The sequence below is a fragment of the Peromyscus leucopus genome, chromosome 2 (genome assembly GCF_004664715.2).
Source record: "Peromyscus leucopus breed LL Stock chromosome 2, UCI_PerLeu_2.1, whole genome shotgun sequence".
Lineage (NCBI taxonomy): Eukaryota > Metazoa > Chordata > Mammalia > Rodentia > Cricetidae > Peromyscus > Peromyscus leucopus.
The window spans coordinates 52,475,810-52,495,238 of record NC_051064.1 but is presented as its reverse complement, the minus strand read 5'-3'; the positions used below and the strand labels follow the sequence as shown (position 1 = coordinate 52,495,238).

The 19,429-nt window shown below is 48.2% G+C and overlaps 1 protein-coding gene across 1 annotated transcript in view; it reads left to right on the top strand.

Annotated features, from left to right (window-relative positions):
- B4galt1 (beta-1,4-galactosyltransferase 1) overlaps nucleotides 1-18,726 on the top strand; it is a 48,091-nt gene extending 29,365 nt beyond the window's left edge. The window contains exons 3-6 of the mRNA XM_028884053.2: nucleotides 10,684-10,871; nucleotides 13,568-13,690; nucleotides 15,698-15,802; nucleotides 16,214-18,726. Of these exons, the coding sequence (XP_028739886.1) occupies nucleotides 10,684-10,871; nucleotides 13,568-13,690; nucleotides 15,698-15,802; nucleotides 16,214-16,346 (549 nt within the window). The 3' untranslated portion in view covers nucleotides 16,347-18,726. The remainder of the gene's footprint in view (nucleotides 1-10,683; nucleotides 10,872-13,567; nucleotides 13,691-15,697; nucleotides 15,803-16,213) is intronic.
- Nucleotides 18,727-19,429: the final 703 nt, after the last annotated feature.

The following is a 19,429-nucleotide window of genomic DNA, read 5'->3' as shown; positions in this document are numbered from 1 at the left end:
TATAGGGAAGTTCCAAAGAAGTGTAAGATTCTGCCATCCTGAAGCACTCAGTCCACTTTAGGCAGGTGAGACTTTGCTCTGAAGCAGTTTGTTAACAATTAAAAAAAGCTGTGAGCCAGGCAGTGGTGGCACACACCTTTGATCCCAGAGCTTGGGAGGCAGAGGCAGGCGGATCACTGAGTTCAAGGCCAGCCTGGTCTATAGATCGAGTTCCAGGACAGCCGGGGCTACACAGAGAAACTCTGTCTCAACACCACCACCACCACACACAACACCCCCCCCCCCCCCCCCCCCTGGCCCCAAATATGATTGGATGATGACAGTCTAATGCTTTGGAAGTTTAGAGGAAGGAGAGAAGGCCGTTCCCTGATAATCTAGTACAGGGGTTCCTAATTTGTGAGAAGGCAGATCTCATTGTCACGGCGCTTCCCATGCCCTGGTACACTGTGACCCTGGAAGCTTTCCTAAGCTAGCCAGCCTAGACAGAGCTGTTTTCCAAGAATCATCTCCAGTGATGAGTGTTCTGTGAATCACACTTTGGTGAAAACAACCCTAACCCAGCCCCCTCTCTACTTCCTCCTCCTCTCCCTAGGATACCAGGAACTCCTTTCTCTTCTTCCCCGCTTGTACCTTAGTAGCAGGAGCTGGGGTTGTAGCTCAGTGGTAGAGTGCCTGCCAGGCATTTAAGAGCCTTATCTCCGAGCTCCAGCACTGAAGAAAAGCAAAAAAGTCCTGTGGTGCTTTCCCTTCCCCATTTGCCGGGCCTTGCCTAGACCCTAGAGGGCGGGGAGGGAGCTTTCTGCTGTGTCTCAGCTGAGAGACTCAGAGAGAGGGAATAACCAGCAAAGACACATATGGTCACAAATAACAGCGGGCTGCCACTAACCCCCACCCCAGACTCCGCGTTTAATGCCCACCTACTGGGTCACAGTAGCACTTTTTGAGGCCATTTAGCCTCTTCCTGGGGTGTTTCTCAAAGCCTGGTATCCAGGGCTAGGAGTAAGCCTCATTCATGCCTGGAGAATCATTTCCCATCAGTGATCCTGGGCAGGCCACGTAAGCCCTTGACACCTCCAAGAAAGAAGGAGTTAGTATTTCCTCTCCAGGCTTCGAAGCAGCTGTTGTGTGGCTAGCCCTTAGTAAATATTAGCTGTTATTGCCTTCCTTTGTGTCTTTCCCTCTGTCCTTCCTGCCTCTTGCCTCCAGCTGGTACTTTACTAATAAATTCTTTGTTTTTCTTCCTGCCTTCTGCTTTATTCCAATGTAGTACCAACACCAGGGGCTTGCCTTCCACCTGTTGGGACCTCTGTGGGGTCAGAAGATTATTTGTTATAGTGGTGTGAGTCAGAGGACAGACTCGGGAGACTCAGGGACCATGCCGTATAAACTTGTTCAGTGGAAGGTTGTATCTTGAGTCCCACACACAGAAATGAACTTCCACTAGTTTTTATGGTTTATAGTTGTTCTCTCTGTAGGAAGCTGTTAACCTTGTTCAGTGTAGGCTCCCCAGCCACTGTGAAACTTAAAGGTTCAAAGTAAGTGTGCCAGAGGGGTGTGGGGGGGCTTCCCAGTTGTTGCAGAGGAGCAAGTCTGGCTTTTGTCCTTTGGGTTTCTGTTTCTCTTCTTGCCATAACATATGTGGGTCCTGTTAGAGTCCCAGCGCATCCTACTTAGTGCCATGTCCTACTCTGAGACATGATATCCAGCTAAGTTCAGCCCTGGGACGGACCTTGACATGGAAATGAATGTCAAGGTATCATACAGCAAACAGGGGATGCATTCTGTCTCTCATCCTTTAGTCAGAAAAGAACAAAGCCAGGTAATGGGAAGCCGTTGCCACCTGGTAGCACCAACTTTAAATTAAGAGAAAGGAAGGAAGGAAGGAGGGAGGGAGGGAGGGAGGAAGGAAGGAAGGAAGGAAGGAAGGAAGGAAGGAAGGAAGGAAGGAAGGAAGGAAGGAAGGAAGGAAAAGAAAGGCAAGATGCTTTGGGGACTATCCATCATTTAAACCCCTCAACAATCTCCCCACTGCCTCAGGCAAGGGCCAGAGTGATCTGAACCTTAGCTGTGATAGCACCTGGGGGCTGGTCCTGAGCTCCCTCCTGCCACTTCCTCCCTGTCACCCTTCACACAATGTGCCATGGGCAAGCTGCCTGTCCTCCTCACCCAGACACTGGTCCCCCCTCCTCGTGCCTTTTTTTACCCTGCCCCCTCTGTCCATGCCTCACCCCCCCCCCACCCCGTACTGGCCTTTTCTGGATGCGTTTTAAGCTCCTCTCCTGTACCTCAGTAGCTCTGTGAAGCCCCTGAGGTAGAGGTGACTTCTCCCTCCTCACTGTTCCTAACCCACTTGGTGCAAGGGACAGCCTCCCCCAACCCCAGACAGGGTTTCCTCTGTGTAGCTTTGGAGCCTTTCCTGGATCTCGCTCTGTAGCCCAGGCTGGCCTCGAACTCACAGAGATCCCCCTGCCTCTGCCTCCCGAGTGCTGGGGTTAAAGGTGTGCGCCACCACCGCCCGGTTTGATAGCCATCTTTTTTGTGCCTCATCTTGGCCCTGGATTCCCAGTCCCCAGCCAGACTCTATCCACATCTCTGACCATGCCATTCCTCCACAGTCTAGTATGGACTCTGTAGGGTTTGGAGTATGGAGTATCTTGCCTTGTGCCCTGCCCATTTATTTATACCACACTCAAGATGCCTGCTCCTAGTTCTCTGCTGGGTCCATCCCTGCTGGAAGCAAAGTCTCCTTTCCTAGCTTGGTCAGACCATGACCCTCGTAGAACTGGCCCTGTCCTTCCCCAGGACCCTTCCCTTGAAGTTCCTGTGCATTGCTGACCAGGGCATAGGCTGCCTGTGATGCATCTCTCGGGGTGGCCTTCCCCTCCGGGAAAGATGCAATGTACCTTAGCGCCCTGTGTTTGTTCATGGTCATAAAACTCATTTTTGAGCCAGTCATTTTGCTATAGTCAGTGATTCATACCTGTAATTGTAGTAAGAAAGAGGAGGATCGCAGGTTTGAGACCAGCCTCACCACACAGCGTGAGCCTGGACTACACAAGGTGAGCCTGGACTACGTAGCAAGACCCAAACCAAAAGCAAAGGCTCTTGTGTTCCTTTGCGTTTTGACTTCCTCCAGTGAGGGCCTCTCATTTGTCCCTGCTCTGAAGGCTGCAAAGGGAAGCATGGCATGGCCTGTAGCAGAGCTGGATTAGACAGACGTGCTGAGGAATATCTGCGTGCTGTGTTTGTTTCCAGAAAGGGCCACAGACACTTGCCCGGGTGAGATGGGCAGTGGCTTATGTGTAGTAGCCACAGAGACCCCGGGAACCTTTCTCACTTGTTATGCTTCTCGGCAGACCTGGGGCTGAGCAGGCTTTGGGAAAGCGGAAGAGCCCAGCCTGGGCCAGGACGGCAGGATGGTGCTCCGTCTGGCTGTGACGTGTTCTGTCTCTGTTTTTTTATTTCAAAGATTTTTTTAAAGTGTGTGTGTGTGTGTGTGTGTGAGAGAGAGAGAGAGAGAGAGAGAGAGAGAGAGAGAGAGAGAGAGAGAGAGAGAGAGAGATTGTGTGTACATGAGTGCAGGTGCCCACAGAAGCTGAAAGAGAGCATCAGATCCACTGGAGCTCGAGCTATGGCCAGTTGTCAGCCTGGTGTGGGTACTGGGAATGAAACTCAGGTCCTCCCCTAGAGCAGTGGGTATTCTACACCCCTGAGCCACCTCCAGCCCTCCCGCTGTGGCCTGTTGTAGGTTAATAAGATGCACTTGTCATGGGCTGTGGTCCAGGACTCCTCCAGGAGGCGGGCATCAGTTGTGGTGAGGATGAGGGTGGCTGCCGTATGGCCCCTGTGGTTTGGCTTCTGTCTTGATTATCTATCTCTATGTCACCTCTGTCTACTGTTTCCTCTTCCCATCAGTGGATGCTAGAGGGGTGGGACTTCGGCAGGGGAGGGCTCGGCTGTTCACCCTCCCTTTCCTCCCTTTGCTGGCACAGAGGTGGTGTGGGGAGGCTGAGAGTGTGTGTCACCGCAGTCTGCCACCCCTGCTCTGCTGTCTCCCTGACCAGGCCTGTGTATCCTCCCGGGGAGTGGATCCTAGCACTTATTGGCACTCAGTTGCTAGTGAATAGCCTCCAGACGTCATTCTGGGAAATGTCAGTTTTCCCTACGCACCCTTCGTTCCACAAGAAGGAAGTGACAGCTAACTGGCCTTGGCCCTGGAACGGGGTAGTCAGAACGGGTCCTTCCCCTGCTGCAGCCCAAGTTTGCCTGACACCCATCTCTTTTGCATATGCCTTTTTTTTTTCCTTTCAGTGGGGGACTTTTGCCTTTTCTTGTTAATCCTGTTAGCAAAGCAAACTGAAGGAGAGGCTCCCATTTGTGGGCGGCTTCTTACTCTTCACCCACCTTCTCTTCTATCCTCTCTGCCTCCTCTAAAGAAAGAAAAGTCGACTTACCTACTGCTGCTATCCTAACTACTGCCGCCACCGCTGCTGCCACCGCCGCCACGGCCACAGCCACCCTGGTAATGTTCTCACATCCGACACAGGCCTTGCTGGCAGGGGAAGCTGTGAATAAGCCTGTGAGTGTGCTGCCCTCCCGCTGTGGGCTCTCCCAGACAAGCTCAGGACAGCTGTGGGCTTGCTGGGAAAACATCGAGATCAGTGGAAGCCAGCTCATGGTGCAGAGCCCGAGAGACTTCGCTGTTGTAGATTAAACCCTGCTAGAGCTCATAGTGTATGTATATAAATGTTTCTATCTTGATGAGACTTCGCTGTTATGGATTATACCCTGCTAGAGCTCATAGTGTGTGTGATATACATATATATACATATATATATATATATATATATATATATATATATATATATGCCTTTCTCTTCAGCTCCATATCATCAGCATCTTCCCACGCTGTTTCATAGTCTCCATATTCATAACTTCCATGCTTTCATAGTAGTTGATCACTGAGTTCTACCATAATTACCCTTTCTTTTATTAGAAACCTAATAAACAGTAACAAACATCCTCAAGTCTCAGGTTTACTCTGTCTTGGTTTCTACATTCAAGATTGTTTCCTCAGACTGGATTTTCAAACATAGGATAGTCTGTTAAGAAATACTTCACACATTTTTATAGTTAACTGATACAAATAGACAAGTTGCTTTGGAAGGAGAAGTCTTTATTTTAGCTTGTGTCTTACACCTCCTGGAAGTGTTAGTACCTCCTTTTTGCTGTATTCGGCAGGTCTCTGTGCCTTGGGCCCAGAAAGAGGCAAGCCTTCTAAGGTTATGGCCTCAGTGTAACTGTGGTTCTAAGCTGACCTCTGCACACATCACCCAAGAATCCTGTGCTGTTCCTCAGACCTGTGTTCTTGGAAAGCAGTGTGCTCATCCTTGTGAGTGACTACTTCAGCTAACAGAGAATTGGGTGAAAAACTTAAGTCTCAGGTTCAAGTTTTGTTGGAGACTGTGTCTAAGCCCAAGGCCACTATCTTATGGATAAAAATTAGAACCTAACTGCTAGGAACTCAAGAACAGATATTACCCCCCCCCCATTCAGTATTTGTATAACCCCGGGCTCTTACATTGCTCCCCTAGGTGGTACCTCCAGGCTGTCTGCTGTTCTAAGGTCCACAGTGAGGCCTGCAGGGCTGCCCAGTCAGAGCTTCCTCAGTCCTAAGCTGTCCGAGCCTCCTCACAGCCCACTCAGCTGAGATCTTCTTGGCATCTGAGGAAGCATGGAAAGTCACTTGGGGCTTGGTCAGCAAGTGCCAGTGCCATTGGCTGCAGACCTGCAGCTGGCTCTGGGGGTCACTGAGTGGGCGTGGCTCTGTAACAGGGGCCACAGCAACCAAATCCCTCCCATCACAGATACGGTGATTCATAGTAGAGGATCTTGGGAACACTTGGTTGTTGAGCTGTCTTGTGCTGGCGGAGAGGCATGTGTGGTGTATCCCCAGGCCAGGCAGGTCTCAGGATAGAGCTGTTGCTGACACACGTGGTGGGCCTGCAGTCCTGGCAGGCAGGACGGTTGGACAGAATGAAGAGTCTAGAGGCTGTCGAGACATGGACAAGGTGAACCATGGCTTTCTGTGGCTGCTCCTCTGGCCTTTGTTGCAGTCAAGGGATGTCTACTCTCGCCCTCCGTAGCTGCCCTCAATTTTTCCTGGAGACTAGACTCGACTCTGGTACCTGTCCTGGCCTCTCCCCCAAAGGACTCTTAGGAGTGGACATACTTAAGGACTGGGCATGAGAAGGAAGTGGATGAAGCCTCAGCCTGGAGCCCTGAGACGAGGGATTCAGTCGGAACTTGCTCACCGTTAATTACTTCCTAGGCTTGCCTGTCTTGCATGAATCACAAAACAGCTTTCTAACTGGCTGTCTCCCTGCCTTTACTTGGATGGAGACACAAATCCCCCCGATAGATGAAACACAGTGTAAGGCTCTCTGTGGCCTAGATGAAGATAAAGCCTCCGAGTACCTCAGCAGGGGCCCACTTTCCGCTCTGCCTGTGAACTGGCCCACCTCTGTCTCTGTTTGAATTCTTGTAATTTTGAAAATGTTCCTATTTCCTCACAGCCTTCACAGATACTCTTCCCATCTGATGCCCTGCTGCACGCGCCCCCACCCCCACTCCAGAGTCTGCTCTCATCTGCAGCTTCTCAGTCATTTAGAGATTGGAGCTATTTTTGGCCTCTCTTCTTTCTTCCTGTTTCTCCCTCTAATTAGGAAAGGGTAACTATAAGTCTTGTCTACCAATGTGAGATGTGAGAAGAAGCCAACCTTTAAAAACTGAATCATGCTGGACATGGTGGTGGGGCATGCCTTTAATCCCAACACTCAGTCTCTGTGATTTTGAGGCCAGCCGGGTCTACACAGTAAGATCCTGTCTCAAAATACCCAAAACAGACCAAAAAAAAAAAAAAAAAAAAAAAAAGAGAGAGAGAGAGAGAGAGAGAAAGAAAAAGCCGAGTCACTTTTTAAAGAGAAACTTGCTTGGGTGGAAAGCCCCCTTCCCCAGACTCTGTGCCTTACCTGGGTCTAAGAGTCTCACTTTCTTCTCCTGCTGGAGTCTTAATCATTTGAGCCACAGGCTAACTCAGTTAAAGCCAAATCCTTTTTAGAAATTTCCTGTCTGTCAGAGAAGCAGGAATCGAGGAGGACCTTTAAAAAAAAAAAAATTATTTATTATATATACAGTGTTCTGTCTGCATGTCTGCCTGCAGTCCAGAAGAGGGCACCAGATCTTATTACAGATGGTTGTGAGCCACCATGTGGTTGCTGGGAATTAAACTCAGGGCCTTTGGAAGAACAGACAGTGCTTTTAACCCCTGAGCCATCTCTCCAGCCCCGAGGAGGACACTTGAAGCTGATAAGAAAGGCCAGAACGTAAACACTAGAGAAGACAGAGTGTTGGAAAACAGCCACAGGACTCAAGAATCATTTTGATAGTTTCAGAAGGATGAAAAACCTGTTTCCATAATTGGGGTAGTAGCTGAATTGTCACTAGGTAAGGTACTTTCGTGCCCTGTTTTATTTATTAGAACTCACCTGGTATCATCCCCGTGTGACAAAGCAGGAAACCGAGGCCAGAGGTAGGATTTGCCCATTCACTTAGCTACAAGTGGAGAGACTGGAGTGAAAGTGTGTGCGGCCCATTAGGTGCTTGAGAAATCTGCACTTGAGTGAATGAAGTAGCAGGTTGTGTGAGGAGGGGTGGGAATGAGGCTTGGGGGAAGGGTCTTCACACCTCTGGGGAGGTGGAGTGAGGTTTAGAAAAAGATAATTGGAAGTGTGGTAGCATGGGCCTTTAATCCCAGTTCTCAGGAGGCAGAGGCAGGTGGATCTCTGAGTTCGAGGCCAGTGTGGTCTACAGAGCAAGTTCTTGGACAGCCAGGACTACATGGAGAAACCCTGCTCAAAAGAAACAAGCGAAAAGAGAGAGAGAGAGAGAGAGAGAGAGAGAGAGAGAGAGAAAGGGGAAGGAGAGAGGAAAGGAAGGAAGAAGAAAGAAAGAAAGAAAGAAAGAAAGAAAGAAAGAAAGAAAGAAAGAAAGAAAGAAAGAAAGAAAGAGAAAAAAAGAGAAAGAAAGAAAGAAAATTGGGTTGGTCATGCTTTCTTACCAAGAAAGGTAAGCATTTTACCAAAAGAAACTTAGAAAATACTTGACTTTTCTGCAGTCTCAAGAGAGGAAGAGGAACACACACACACACACACACACACACACACACACACACACTCTACCCATCTTCCTGTTTCAGGTTCCTAGTGGGCCACAGCACACCTGCTAGCATGTACCATGTACTTCCTTTCTTCCTGGTTCATATAGGTCACACTAGTTGGAAAGGAGGCATAGGACGAAGAATGTGGTTCAGGTTATTTAGAAAATTGTCTGACCAGTTTTAAATGTGGTCCAGACACCAGGGTCGCTTCTGAGTTGAAGGAGGTCTGTCACACTCTCCTCAGGGAAATGGGCTCAAGCAGGTCTGCTGAGACTGACTTCTCCACGTTGCGATTGTTTATGGCCTATGGTTCGAAATTCTTAGCTCCTAGAAAGTGTACACTGCTAGTCTCAGGCTGTGCTTAGACCAAACAGTCATTGCCAGCAGGTCCTGTGGTACAGAGGAGGCCACGAGGGACCTCCACCCAGATCATGGGAGTATACCCATAGAGTATACTGTAGAGGGGTTAGAGGCTTCGGGAATACGTCCCTTTCACTTGTTAGAAAAGTGGTCATGGATCTGCGTGTTCCAGAGTGTAATTTGGGCTGGGACAAAGGTTGTTAAAAGATTGTCAGGATGATCAAGCCATGCACCATAAGGGTAGAAACAATTACTCTGTGCCTTGCATATGCCATCCCCATGGACATTAGCAGTGTGTTGTCACAGTAACAGTAGTTCCAATAACTTCGTAGTTTTCCTATTCAGTTTCTACTGTTTGGACTTTTTGCCCCCTGGCTTACCTGGAATTAATGGAGCCCAGAATTTCCAGTCAAGTCTCTGTGGAAGAGCAACCAAAGAACAGGGCGTTCCTCTGGCGCAGCTTTCTTGTTATGCACGAAGGCCTTTGTTAGGGCTGGAGAAAGGAGCTCTGTGTGCTGAGTGCTTTCTTCACTCATTCATTGTGTTCTGACTTCCGGGTACCTGCCTTTCTCTAAGTAGTTTGTTCCTGTGTTATCTACCTGATGGGCAGCCTGTTTCCAAGTTTTCATCCAGGCACGGGGAGAGGAGTTTTCACCTATGGACTCCAGGCCCTTGTGGGACAGAATACTCAGAGTGGAGGCCCCTTCTCTTGATTCCAAGAGTTTCAGGGAAAAGAGCCTTAGTAAGTGAGGATTCCTAAGTGTGGGGCCTTCACTGCTTCATGGCACTACTATGAGGTTGGAATGAAAGCACATGTTCAGGAGGGGTTTGTAAGCTGCTGAGTGTAAAGGGCAGCAGGGTCGATGTGGGACCATTCCTGCTAACGTTGGGTCTCAGGAGTTGGTAAGAGCAGATAACCCTGGAGGAACCTACAGAGAGCTACTTTTGGAACTTTACAGAAAGTGCCATCATCTGCCTTTGTACATTGAAACTTGTTTATCAGTCTCTCCATCCGTCCAATCTAATCTATCCATCCATCATATCCGTCTGTCCGTCCATCCATCTATCCATTATCCATCCTTCCATCAAACTTGACAGCAACTATTACATTTTTATGTTATGACAATGGGGCACTAGGTGAATAAAAAGCAGAAGTGTAAGTTCTTTAGCACACTTATATTTTCATGGATAATACTGGAAATAAACAAGGTAAGTCATGAAAATATTCAGGACTTGGGCCCATCAGCTAGACCTAAGCAGGCACTTTGCTCTAACTCTGTCATGTGTATCCAACTGTTTCCTGCTGTACACTGTTGGTATTATGAGGGCGAGGATTGAGTGGGCCTCACCATGTCCCTGCAGCGTCTAGTTGATGATCTGATAGCTGTGTAGAAGTTAAAAAAATATGACAGTCAGGCTATAATAGAGAGTGGAGGTGAAGAGGCACCTAATTTTCACTATTTCCTGTGTTTCGTTCCTGGAGTCTATTTGTAATAATGTAATAATATAAATAACATCTGACATATGTTTAAATGCCTTTTCACCTCTTCTTTTAGAGCTACACACACACACACACACACACACACACACACACACACACACACACACACACACAGAGTAAAACAGTCTTACTGTATTCCAAGCTGCTCTGGAATTTTCTGTTTAGCCCTGGCTGGTCTCAGCCTCACAATCTACATCCTTCAAGCTCTGGGTACCGGGTTACAGGTGTGTGCCACCACACCTGGCCCTTGGTTTTTTTTTTTAGCAGCTCTGTTCCATTATGTGGCTGAGCATGACTTGTTGAACCAGTTCCCCAGGGATGCTTATCTAACTGTTTGCAATCCGCTGCTGTGATGCACACTTCACAGTGGACAAAATTATTCAGCTTGTCACATACATGTAAGCCCGTCTCCCCAGCAGGTTCCTGGAAATGGGATTGTTGACTCGGAGAGTTGACACTCAGGATTGATTTGTGCAGTAAGGGCAGAAAAATGAAGTCCGCCAGTTAACTAATGACCATGTGTAGCAGACAAGTCACTGACCCTTTTGAGTTTTCTCTTCCAAGGTCTTGTGGCCTCTGATACTACTTCTTGTTTCTGCCCCAGGCTGGAGACACCATGTTCAATCGAGCCAAGCTCCTCAACATCGGCTTTCAAGAGGCCTTGAAGGACTATGACTACAACTGCTTTGTGTTCAGTGATGTGGACCTCATTCCGATGGACGACCATAATGCCTACAGGTGTTTTCCGCAGCCACGGCACATTTCTGTTGCCATGGACAAGTTTGGGTTTAGGTAAGACATTCTCAGCAAGAGTCTGCCACGGACCTGCTGCATTTTAGGTGTGGTCTAGCGAATGTAGTTCTTCCATGGTGCTGCTCGGCTCTGCAGGAGAACGCTACCTCTGAGACATGGTTGCTTTTTTAAAAGTCTGCAGTCATTTATTGCTGGAGAAGGAACTTATCCAGCAGTGTCTTTAGTTACTGTGTATCCTGATAACAGGTCTTAGTGCTCAGTATGGCTCTTACCTTTGGGCTCCCAACAGAGCCTGGCTTTCCTCACCTTCTGCCCTCCTCTGCCCCACAGTTTGGGAAGCAAAGTGGACCCTCAAAATACACACTGAGTCTAGAGATTGGGTATCTTGGCAGATGTCCCTCAGCATCGTCAAAGAAATATGATTCTGTTTCCAAGAAGAACACAGGCTTCTGCTCAAACACGAGGCTCGAACTTTTCTCTCAGAGTGCTAGTGAAGAGGCCAAACATTCCTGTGTGATCCAGACCTTACTGGCGCGTGTGGAACATAGCCATACAGTCAGTTGTTTAGTCTTAAAAGTCAAAGGGCCAGGCATAGTATATGTGTGTATAAAGTATATACCTTGAATCCCAGCACTCCAGAGGCGGAGACAGGCGGATCTCCACAGTGCAAGGCTAGCCTGGCTACATACTGAGTTCTAGGACAGCCAGAGCTTCATAGTAAGACCCTGCCTTTAAAAAAAAGGGGGGGGGGGGGGGAGAAGGGCTAGCTAGAGAGATGGCTCAGTGGTTAAGAGCACTGGCTGCTCTTCTAGGGGTCTGGCTTCAATTCCCAGCACCCACATAGCAGCTCACAACTGCCTGTAACTCCATCCAGTTCTAGGGGTCTGACAACCTCACAGACATACACGCAGGCAAAGGATAAAAAAAAAAAAATCAAAGTCAGTAAGTAAATAAATGTGCATTTTTGTTTCACAATTGACATCCTTGTTTGCATTAAGCATAGAAATGTTTTTGAAGTACTCATATTTGAAAAGCATTATCTTTCCCTTCCTTAAGTAAACCTGAGGCTCCAGGAATCTGTACTGCAGCTACCTGGGTTTAGGTTGGGTCCAAGTGTACTTGGCCTGTGCAAATAGCCTCTGTGTGAATACAGCCACTCTTCTGAGCCAGTGAGGTGTTCTGTCCCTGTAATTGTAACAATTGGGAGACTGAGGTTGGGAGGGTCATCTGTCCAAAGATTTCCTGGGTGACTTAGTGAGTGAGCACACACACAGGCACAACCTTAGCACTTGAGAGGCCAAGTAAGGCAGGAGAATTGTGAGTTCAAGGCTAGCCTGGGATATTAAGTGAGACCCTTTGTCCACAAACGACTTCCTCTCCCAAAAGACAAGGAACCATTACTGATTTTCAGTTGTATGTGTTCTGTGTGGTTTGGCTGGTATTTTCCTCAGTTTATGTGATGGTTCTCTTTGGAGTCTAGTAGGAACCTAAGTGTTGTTTGGAGCTGTACGTAGGGTAACAAGAAACTGAAGCCTTTTGAGGGCCCTTGGACAAACCTTTTCCTTTGGGGCAGTCGATCCTTCCTAATCATCAAGATGTTAAAATATAAAAGGGTATAGAAGGACAAGAGCTCCCAGTGTCCCGTGTGAGAATCTGTCAGAGTCCAGCTCCGACCTGTGAAGGGTTCTTTCGGGGAGGAGAGAGGAATGAGGAAATGATAGATAGAAATATAGATGGAGATGATAAGAAAGGATGGCTTTGGGAGGCCCTGGGTCAATACCCAGTCACCTCGAGGTTTATTCCAAGGGGCTCTTTATACAATGCCAAGGAGAGAGGCAAAAGACCTCCCCCTTTCAAAATAAAAGCACAGTCAAGTGCAGACCCTTCAAAACACCTGGTAACTACACCCATGGCCAAATCATCCCATTATGCAGCCCTGCTGGGTAAAACAAGCTCAGATTCTCTGACCCTGAGTGAAGTCTCACTAGGCAGCCTCTGTGGACCCCCACAGTCCCAGTACTTGGAAATATGGATAAGTAGGTTCATATCTTACTAAATCGGATAAGGTAGAAAATTTGAGGCAGTTTCCAGGGATGTAGCTGCCATTGTTAGGGTTAGTGTTCAACCCTTATGCCTTTGGGAGAAAGAGAGATTGACAGACAAGAAGAACAAAGAAGCATGGTGTGAGAGTGGGCAGGGCCACCTGAATGAGGACTTCTTTGCAGGAACAAGGTACACAGAGAGCAGATTCCAGAGCCACAGCAGAAGAACTGCTTAGCCTCCCTGTAACTGACCTGTTTTCTAGGTAACCATAGGTACAGTGCTGTACTCGTAGAAAGAAAGATTCTGCATACCTGTGTGTCTCTAAGATAATCTGAACACTGATATAAAAGCAAATTAAACATCAAAAGGAACCGTTTTGGTTCAGGGCTGGATTTGGAAAGACGGTGAGCAAGTGAACTGCCTTTTAAAGTGGGGCCGGGGAAGCAAATTAAACAGAGATTTTCTCCCAGAAGAAAAAAACTTCAAAAATATTCATGTGGACAGGTGCTTTTAGTCCTAGCACCTGGGAAAGAAGTGGGCAGATCTCTGTGAGTTCAAGGCCAGCCTGATCTACAGAGTGAGTTGTAGGCCATCCAGAGATACACGGCCCTTGTCTCAAACCGACAGGAAAAAGTTGGTATGTTCCAGCCATTACTTGGGATCAGAGCTCTGTGTATGTGTTTCTTCCCCAGCCTGCCGTATGTTCAGTATTTCGGAGGTGTCTCTGCTCTCAGTAAACAACAGTTTCTTGCCATCAATGGATTTCCTAATAATTATTGGGGCTGGGGAGGAGAAGACGATGACATTTTTAACAGGTAATGCTCATGGTTCCTATCTCTTTCTGGTCTCTTGGCCTTGCTTCCAGTTTTTTTATTTTTTTTAAAGATTTATTTGTTTGTTTATTATTTATACAGTGTTCTACCTGCATGTATGCCTGCACACCACATCAGGGGAGGGCATCAGATCTCATTATATGGTTGTGAGCCACCGTGTGGGTGCTGGGAATTGAACCCAGGACCTCTGGAAAAGCAGCCAGTGCTCTTAACCTCTGAGCCATCTCTTGCTTCCAGTTTTGAGGCAGTGCTTGCTCTTTCTGGAAGGACTGGCACCCAGAAGGAAGCAGTCCCCACCCAGCCCCTGTGCTTAGATCTGTGCTCTTGTAGGCCCTACAGGTGCTTAGCAGAGTCTCTAGGAAAAGAGCCTCTGGGATTTTCAGAACAGCTTTGGGAAATGTAAGATGGCGTAGGATGGAGGGGCAGGTTGACTTTGACTTCCTACCTGGGCTTTCTGTGTCCCCTGTGAAAGGCCAAGGAGATGGCCCAGTGGGTAAAGCATTTCCCTTGCAAGCAAGAGAGCTTGAACCTCAGAAGCCATGCAAAGCCAGGTGTGGCAGTGAGTGCACTTGGGACCCCAGCACTTTAGTGAGATGGGACATGGGGACGGGAGGGGCCCCAGATTTGAAGGTCTCCTTTGAAAAGAAAACTTGCACCTCACTGTAGTTCCTTTTTGGTGTAAAGCAAGTTTCTTCCCACAGAATCTTTGTGCCATGTTTTTATTTTGGAATATTTTAACCACAAATAAGAAAAGACAGAGGAAGGCTGGAGTGGTGGCTCAGCAGTTAAAAGCACATACCACTTTTGCAGAGAACCCAGGTTTTGTTCCCAGCACCCATCTTAGGCTCAGGTGTCTCACAACTGCCTGTAACTCCAGCTCCTGAGGACCCAATGCCCTTTTCTGGAGTCTGCAGGCATTTGCACTCAGATGTGTGCACACACATGCACGTACATATTTAAAAATAAAATACATCAGCCGGGCATGGTGGAGCACTCGGGAGACAGAGGCAGGCAGATCTCTGAGTTCAAGGCCAGTCTGGTCTGCAGAGTGAGTTCCAGGGCAGCCAGAGCTACATAGTGAAACCCTTTCTGAGCTTGTGTGGAACTCGTCCATGCTCATTATACTGTGGCCAGTCTTACCACATCCACATCCCCAGACACTTTAAAAACTGGCAGACCTGTCTCCTGTAGGTTGCAGGTGGCAAAACCCATCTGGGAGCCAGTCTGAACTCATTACCTGAATTGGAAACATTTGATGAGTTAACAGAAGGGGTCTGTCAGAACAACATCCATGCCATTCAAGGTTACCGCTACGTGAGAACTTGCCAAGGCTCCAGATCCTTATAAGGGCCTTGGAAAATACTTGAGTATTAGAGTGTGCAAGCTGGTTATCAAGCACGCACACGTGAGTATCTGTTGCACACAGAGCACAGCAAGACCCATCTAGCAGGGAAGATGCTAAGAACCGTGACCCAGGGTTCAGACACACACACTGCTTCCACAGAACCTTCCAGGGCTGATGGTGTACCACAGGCCTGAGTGGTCAGAAGGGTTGGGGAGGGAGGAGGCCTTGGGGGCAGGACTAGAAAGACGGGTAGTACATGGATGGAGTCGCTCTCCAAGAGATACAGGCTTTATGCATCTGCTTACTGTATGCCAGATGCTAACACGAACCCACAGGGAAAACATTGCCAGAACGTGCAACCCATCCAGATCGGCCGGTCTTCCCCTAACTTGGATATTTGGTGCTTTGGTTTGGGACCTTAATGAGGCAAACACTATACTTCGCAGAATCTGTCATTTCGGGATATTGGGAGGGAGTGTAAATTTTAACTAAAGTCTTCCCGGGCTGTGTCCCAGCAGATGCTGAGGGGTTAGGCTTAGTGAACAGCTTTTAGGTCCATAGATGAGTCCACAATCTTGCAGCTGGGCTATTAGACCCAAGCCTTATGACAGCTATGGTGATGACTGTCCCTTTACTCTTCGCAGAATAGTTCATAAAGGCATGTCTATATCACGCCCAAATGCTGTAGTTGGAAGGTGTCGCATGATACGACACTCAAGAGACAAGAAAAATGAGCCCAATCCTCAGAGGTATGTTCTGTGTGGGTCCTTTTTGTTTCTTTTTGAGTTAGATTTATTTGATTTTATGTATATGAGTGTCTTACGTGCATGTGAGTGTGTGCACTACATGTGTGCCTGCTGCCCTCGGAGGTCGAAGAGGTCATCTGATCCTCTGGGACTGTGATCCACCATGTAGGTCTCATGAGTAGCCAGTGCCATCTTTCCAGCCTCCTATTCATTCCTCCTCCTTCTTCCTCCTCTCAAATGGGGCAGGCTGTAAGTCCGAGGCTTTGCACAGGGCCCTGTTCCTCCAGTGAGGTGAGGTATTCCATCTGTGGTAGCCATGCTGGGCAAAGGTGTTGGTTGGGGAAGGTGTTGAGACATTGGCCAGTTTCCTAACATTTGTTTTAACATTTCCCTCTGCACGTTTTCTCCTGGTAGGTTTGACCGGATTGCGCACACAAAGGAAACTATGCGCTTTGATGGTTTGAACTCACTTGCCTACAAGGTGTTGACAGTACAAAGAGACCCATTATATACCAAAATCACAGTGGACATCGGGACACCAAGATAGCATTTTGGAACAAATAAGAGACCTTAAAATGGCCAGGGACCTCCAATGTGTGTCTCTGCCCGTCGACTGGGCTGGTCCCTCTCATTTGTACAGTCTGAATGGTAGTTTTCCTTGCTATCATTCAGACACCTTCCCAGATGCCCAGGGTGAATGTAACATTTGCTCCCAGCCTGGCTCGGCACTGGATGAAATTCTACAAGGTGTTTATCAGTGTAAAAACGGTCAGCCTTTGGAGGCTTCTTGGACATGTCCATCGTGTGGTCTCCAAAGAGGCAGAACTGTACACAGATCAATACGTAGTGACTGTGAGTCACATTCCCACTGCTGAGACTGCTAGATTATGAAATGGGTAAGAACTTTGCTTTAATCAGTGATGTCTATACTTCATGACAAATTGGAGACTGCTGCTGGATTCAGATTGATGTGATAATCTTGAATTTTTAATACAAAAAAAATCAAAATTTCAATCAGTCTCATGTTCTGTCCCTGTCCTATGTCCTCTCATTGTATGCAACTGTTACAATCACGGTGTGTGTGTGCTTTCTTAGCAAAAGAATTTTAAAACTTGAGCCTGGAGCTTGGTACTCTGTTAGTGTGTGGATTCCAAGGCTTGCACTCAGAGCAGGAGCTTGGGTACTCTCACTCACATGACCTGTCTCCAGATCCCTGTCTGATTTCTGAATGTAAAGTTTTGTTTTTTTTTTGGGGGGGGTTGTTTATTTGTTTGTTTTTTAAGAAGCAGTTTGTAGTGTTTTAAAGAATAAATCGAGTGCTTCTAATTATGCTATAGCTTGATTTTATGTTGATCCAAATTGGAATAGCTATTGAGTGTTAAGTCATGACAATTTATTTTTCTAGGCATGCTATGTAAACTTGAATTTCCTATGTATTTTTCTTGTGGTATTTTAAATGTGGGGAAGGGATTGATTATTTTTTAGGGAGAAAAATAATGTATGCTGTAGTGGTCACAAATGAGCCTCTGATTTGGCTGGCAGGCCAGGTTTTACAAAGAGCAAAATTACCCTCAGGCCCCTTGATGAGGGCAAAGCATACAGGTCAGCATTATCCTGCCAGACCTCTGGGTCAGGAACTTGGGAGACAGCATCTGCCTACCTGGCAGAACTCTCCCTCCTCTCCCCCAGGGGGGCCGGGTGGAGGGCCCTCAGCCTCCTAGAGCTGACCCCTCAGGGCCCTGGCTGTGGGGTTGAAAAATCTCAGCAGTCCTTGTTTACCATCCCTCAGAGCCTAGTACCACACTCCCTGACCCCCCAAAGTCGCAGTTCTCTCTCTCCTCCTGCTCTTCCTTCTCCCTTTCCACTCTTTTGCTTTCTCCCCTAAAATTTCCTGGGGCACTCAGGGTCAGACTTCATTCTCCAGCATGATTGTGCCTTTTAATTAGAGGTCTAGAAAGTTCCCCGGAACCCACACCCTGCTCTTCCTGAGAATCCTGGTGCCTATAAAGCCCCTCATCGCCACTCAGGGTTTTAGCAGGTGCTCCCGTTCCTCCATCTAACCCACGGGGTCATTCACAAACTCACCTGTGCTGGTGGGCAGTGCCTGGGGTGACTCACCTGTGCTGGTGGGCAGTGCCTGGGGTGACTCACCTGTGCTGATGTACAGTGCTGGGGTGACTCACCTGTGCTGATGTACAGTGCTGGGGGGTGACTCACCTGTGCTGATGTACAGTGCCTGGGGTGACTCACCTGTGCTGATGTACAGTGCTGGGGGGTGACTCACCTGTGCTGATGTACAGTGCTGGGGTGACTCACCTGTGCTGATGTACAGTGCTGGGGGGTGACTCACCTGTGCTGATGTACAGTGCCTGGGGTGGCTCACCTGTGCTGGTGGGCAGTGCCTGGGGTGACTCACCTGTGCTGATGGGCAGCTGGGGGGTCAGATAACCCGAGGCATTTAGACCATCAGGCTTCGAGGGCTTGTGAAGTGCAGCCTGGGTAGAGGTCCTAAGATTACAGTCTGGTCTCCAGCTGAGTGTAGATGCTGAGCGGAGGGATGGCCCTGATCTTACCTGTGCCTTTATTGCTTTGAGCATCACAGTGTCTAACTTGCTGCTTTTTCCAGAAGCTTCTTTTAATGTGTGGGTTAGAAACTATTATCCCAGCCAAAGCAGGCAGGCTGTGTAAGATCTGTGCTCTCTCAATTCCCCGTGCCTCTAGAAGGCCATTAAAACGGAGACTGGCTTTGGGGAAACGGAGAGGACTTTTTTCCTGTCCCCAGATCCTGACTTTTCCAAAGTGCCTTAAAGGAGGGGAGACATGCTGAGTGGGGTCTTCTGTGTCACCTCCTTTACTCCTAAAGCGAAACTGCCTCTTCCTGTGCTGGTCCTCCTGGGTTGCTTCATTCTCAGAACCGTTCCTCCACCTTCCAGCATCCTCTGGGGCACCTCAGGCCCGGGGCACAACTAAGAGACAGTGGGACCTGGGCATTTGCCTGGCCCAGGAGATGCCGTCCTCAGCAGCTTCCCTGGGGCCTGGAGGGTTGAGGAGTCGGGGAGCATTTCCTTCACCTGGGAGCTCGGACCCCGGTGAAGGTCACATGCTGTGCCTTTCTCTGTCTATATTTTTGCTGGTGACCTGTGTAGAGTGGCCTTTGGGAAAGATCAGTGCCACAGGAAGGCAAAGGAAATGCTGTGCTGGCCTTCAGCCTGGCAGGGTCTGCACTGGCCACTGGGCTGTTTTAGACACCTGTGATGCTGTGTATGTATTGTGACATCCCGTGTATGCAAATGTGTGTATTTACCAATGGGGCTGGGGCGGGGGTGGGGAGCTGTCTCTGACCTTGATGTTCAGAACAGACAACTGTATTTTTGCCTTTGAAATGCAGTAATATAACATGAATAAATGACCCTATCTTTGTAACCGTGGTTTCTCTTCTAATTTAAAGGGTTTGGGTAGTGGGGGGTGGGGGGAAGGGGGGTGGGCAGGCTACACATGCCTCCCAGAAGTCACAAGTTTCCTCATTAGAATCTTCATTTTTCTTATCTGTAAGTGGGAATGATACCGTGGAAAGACAGTTTTAGGAGAGATGATATGTTTAAACTCATGACCAATACCTCACAGGTACTC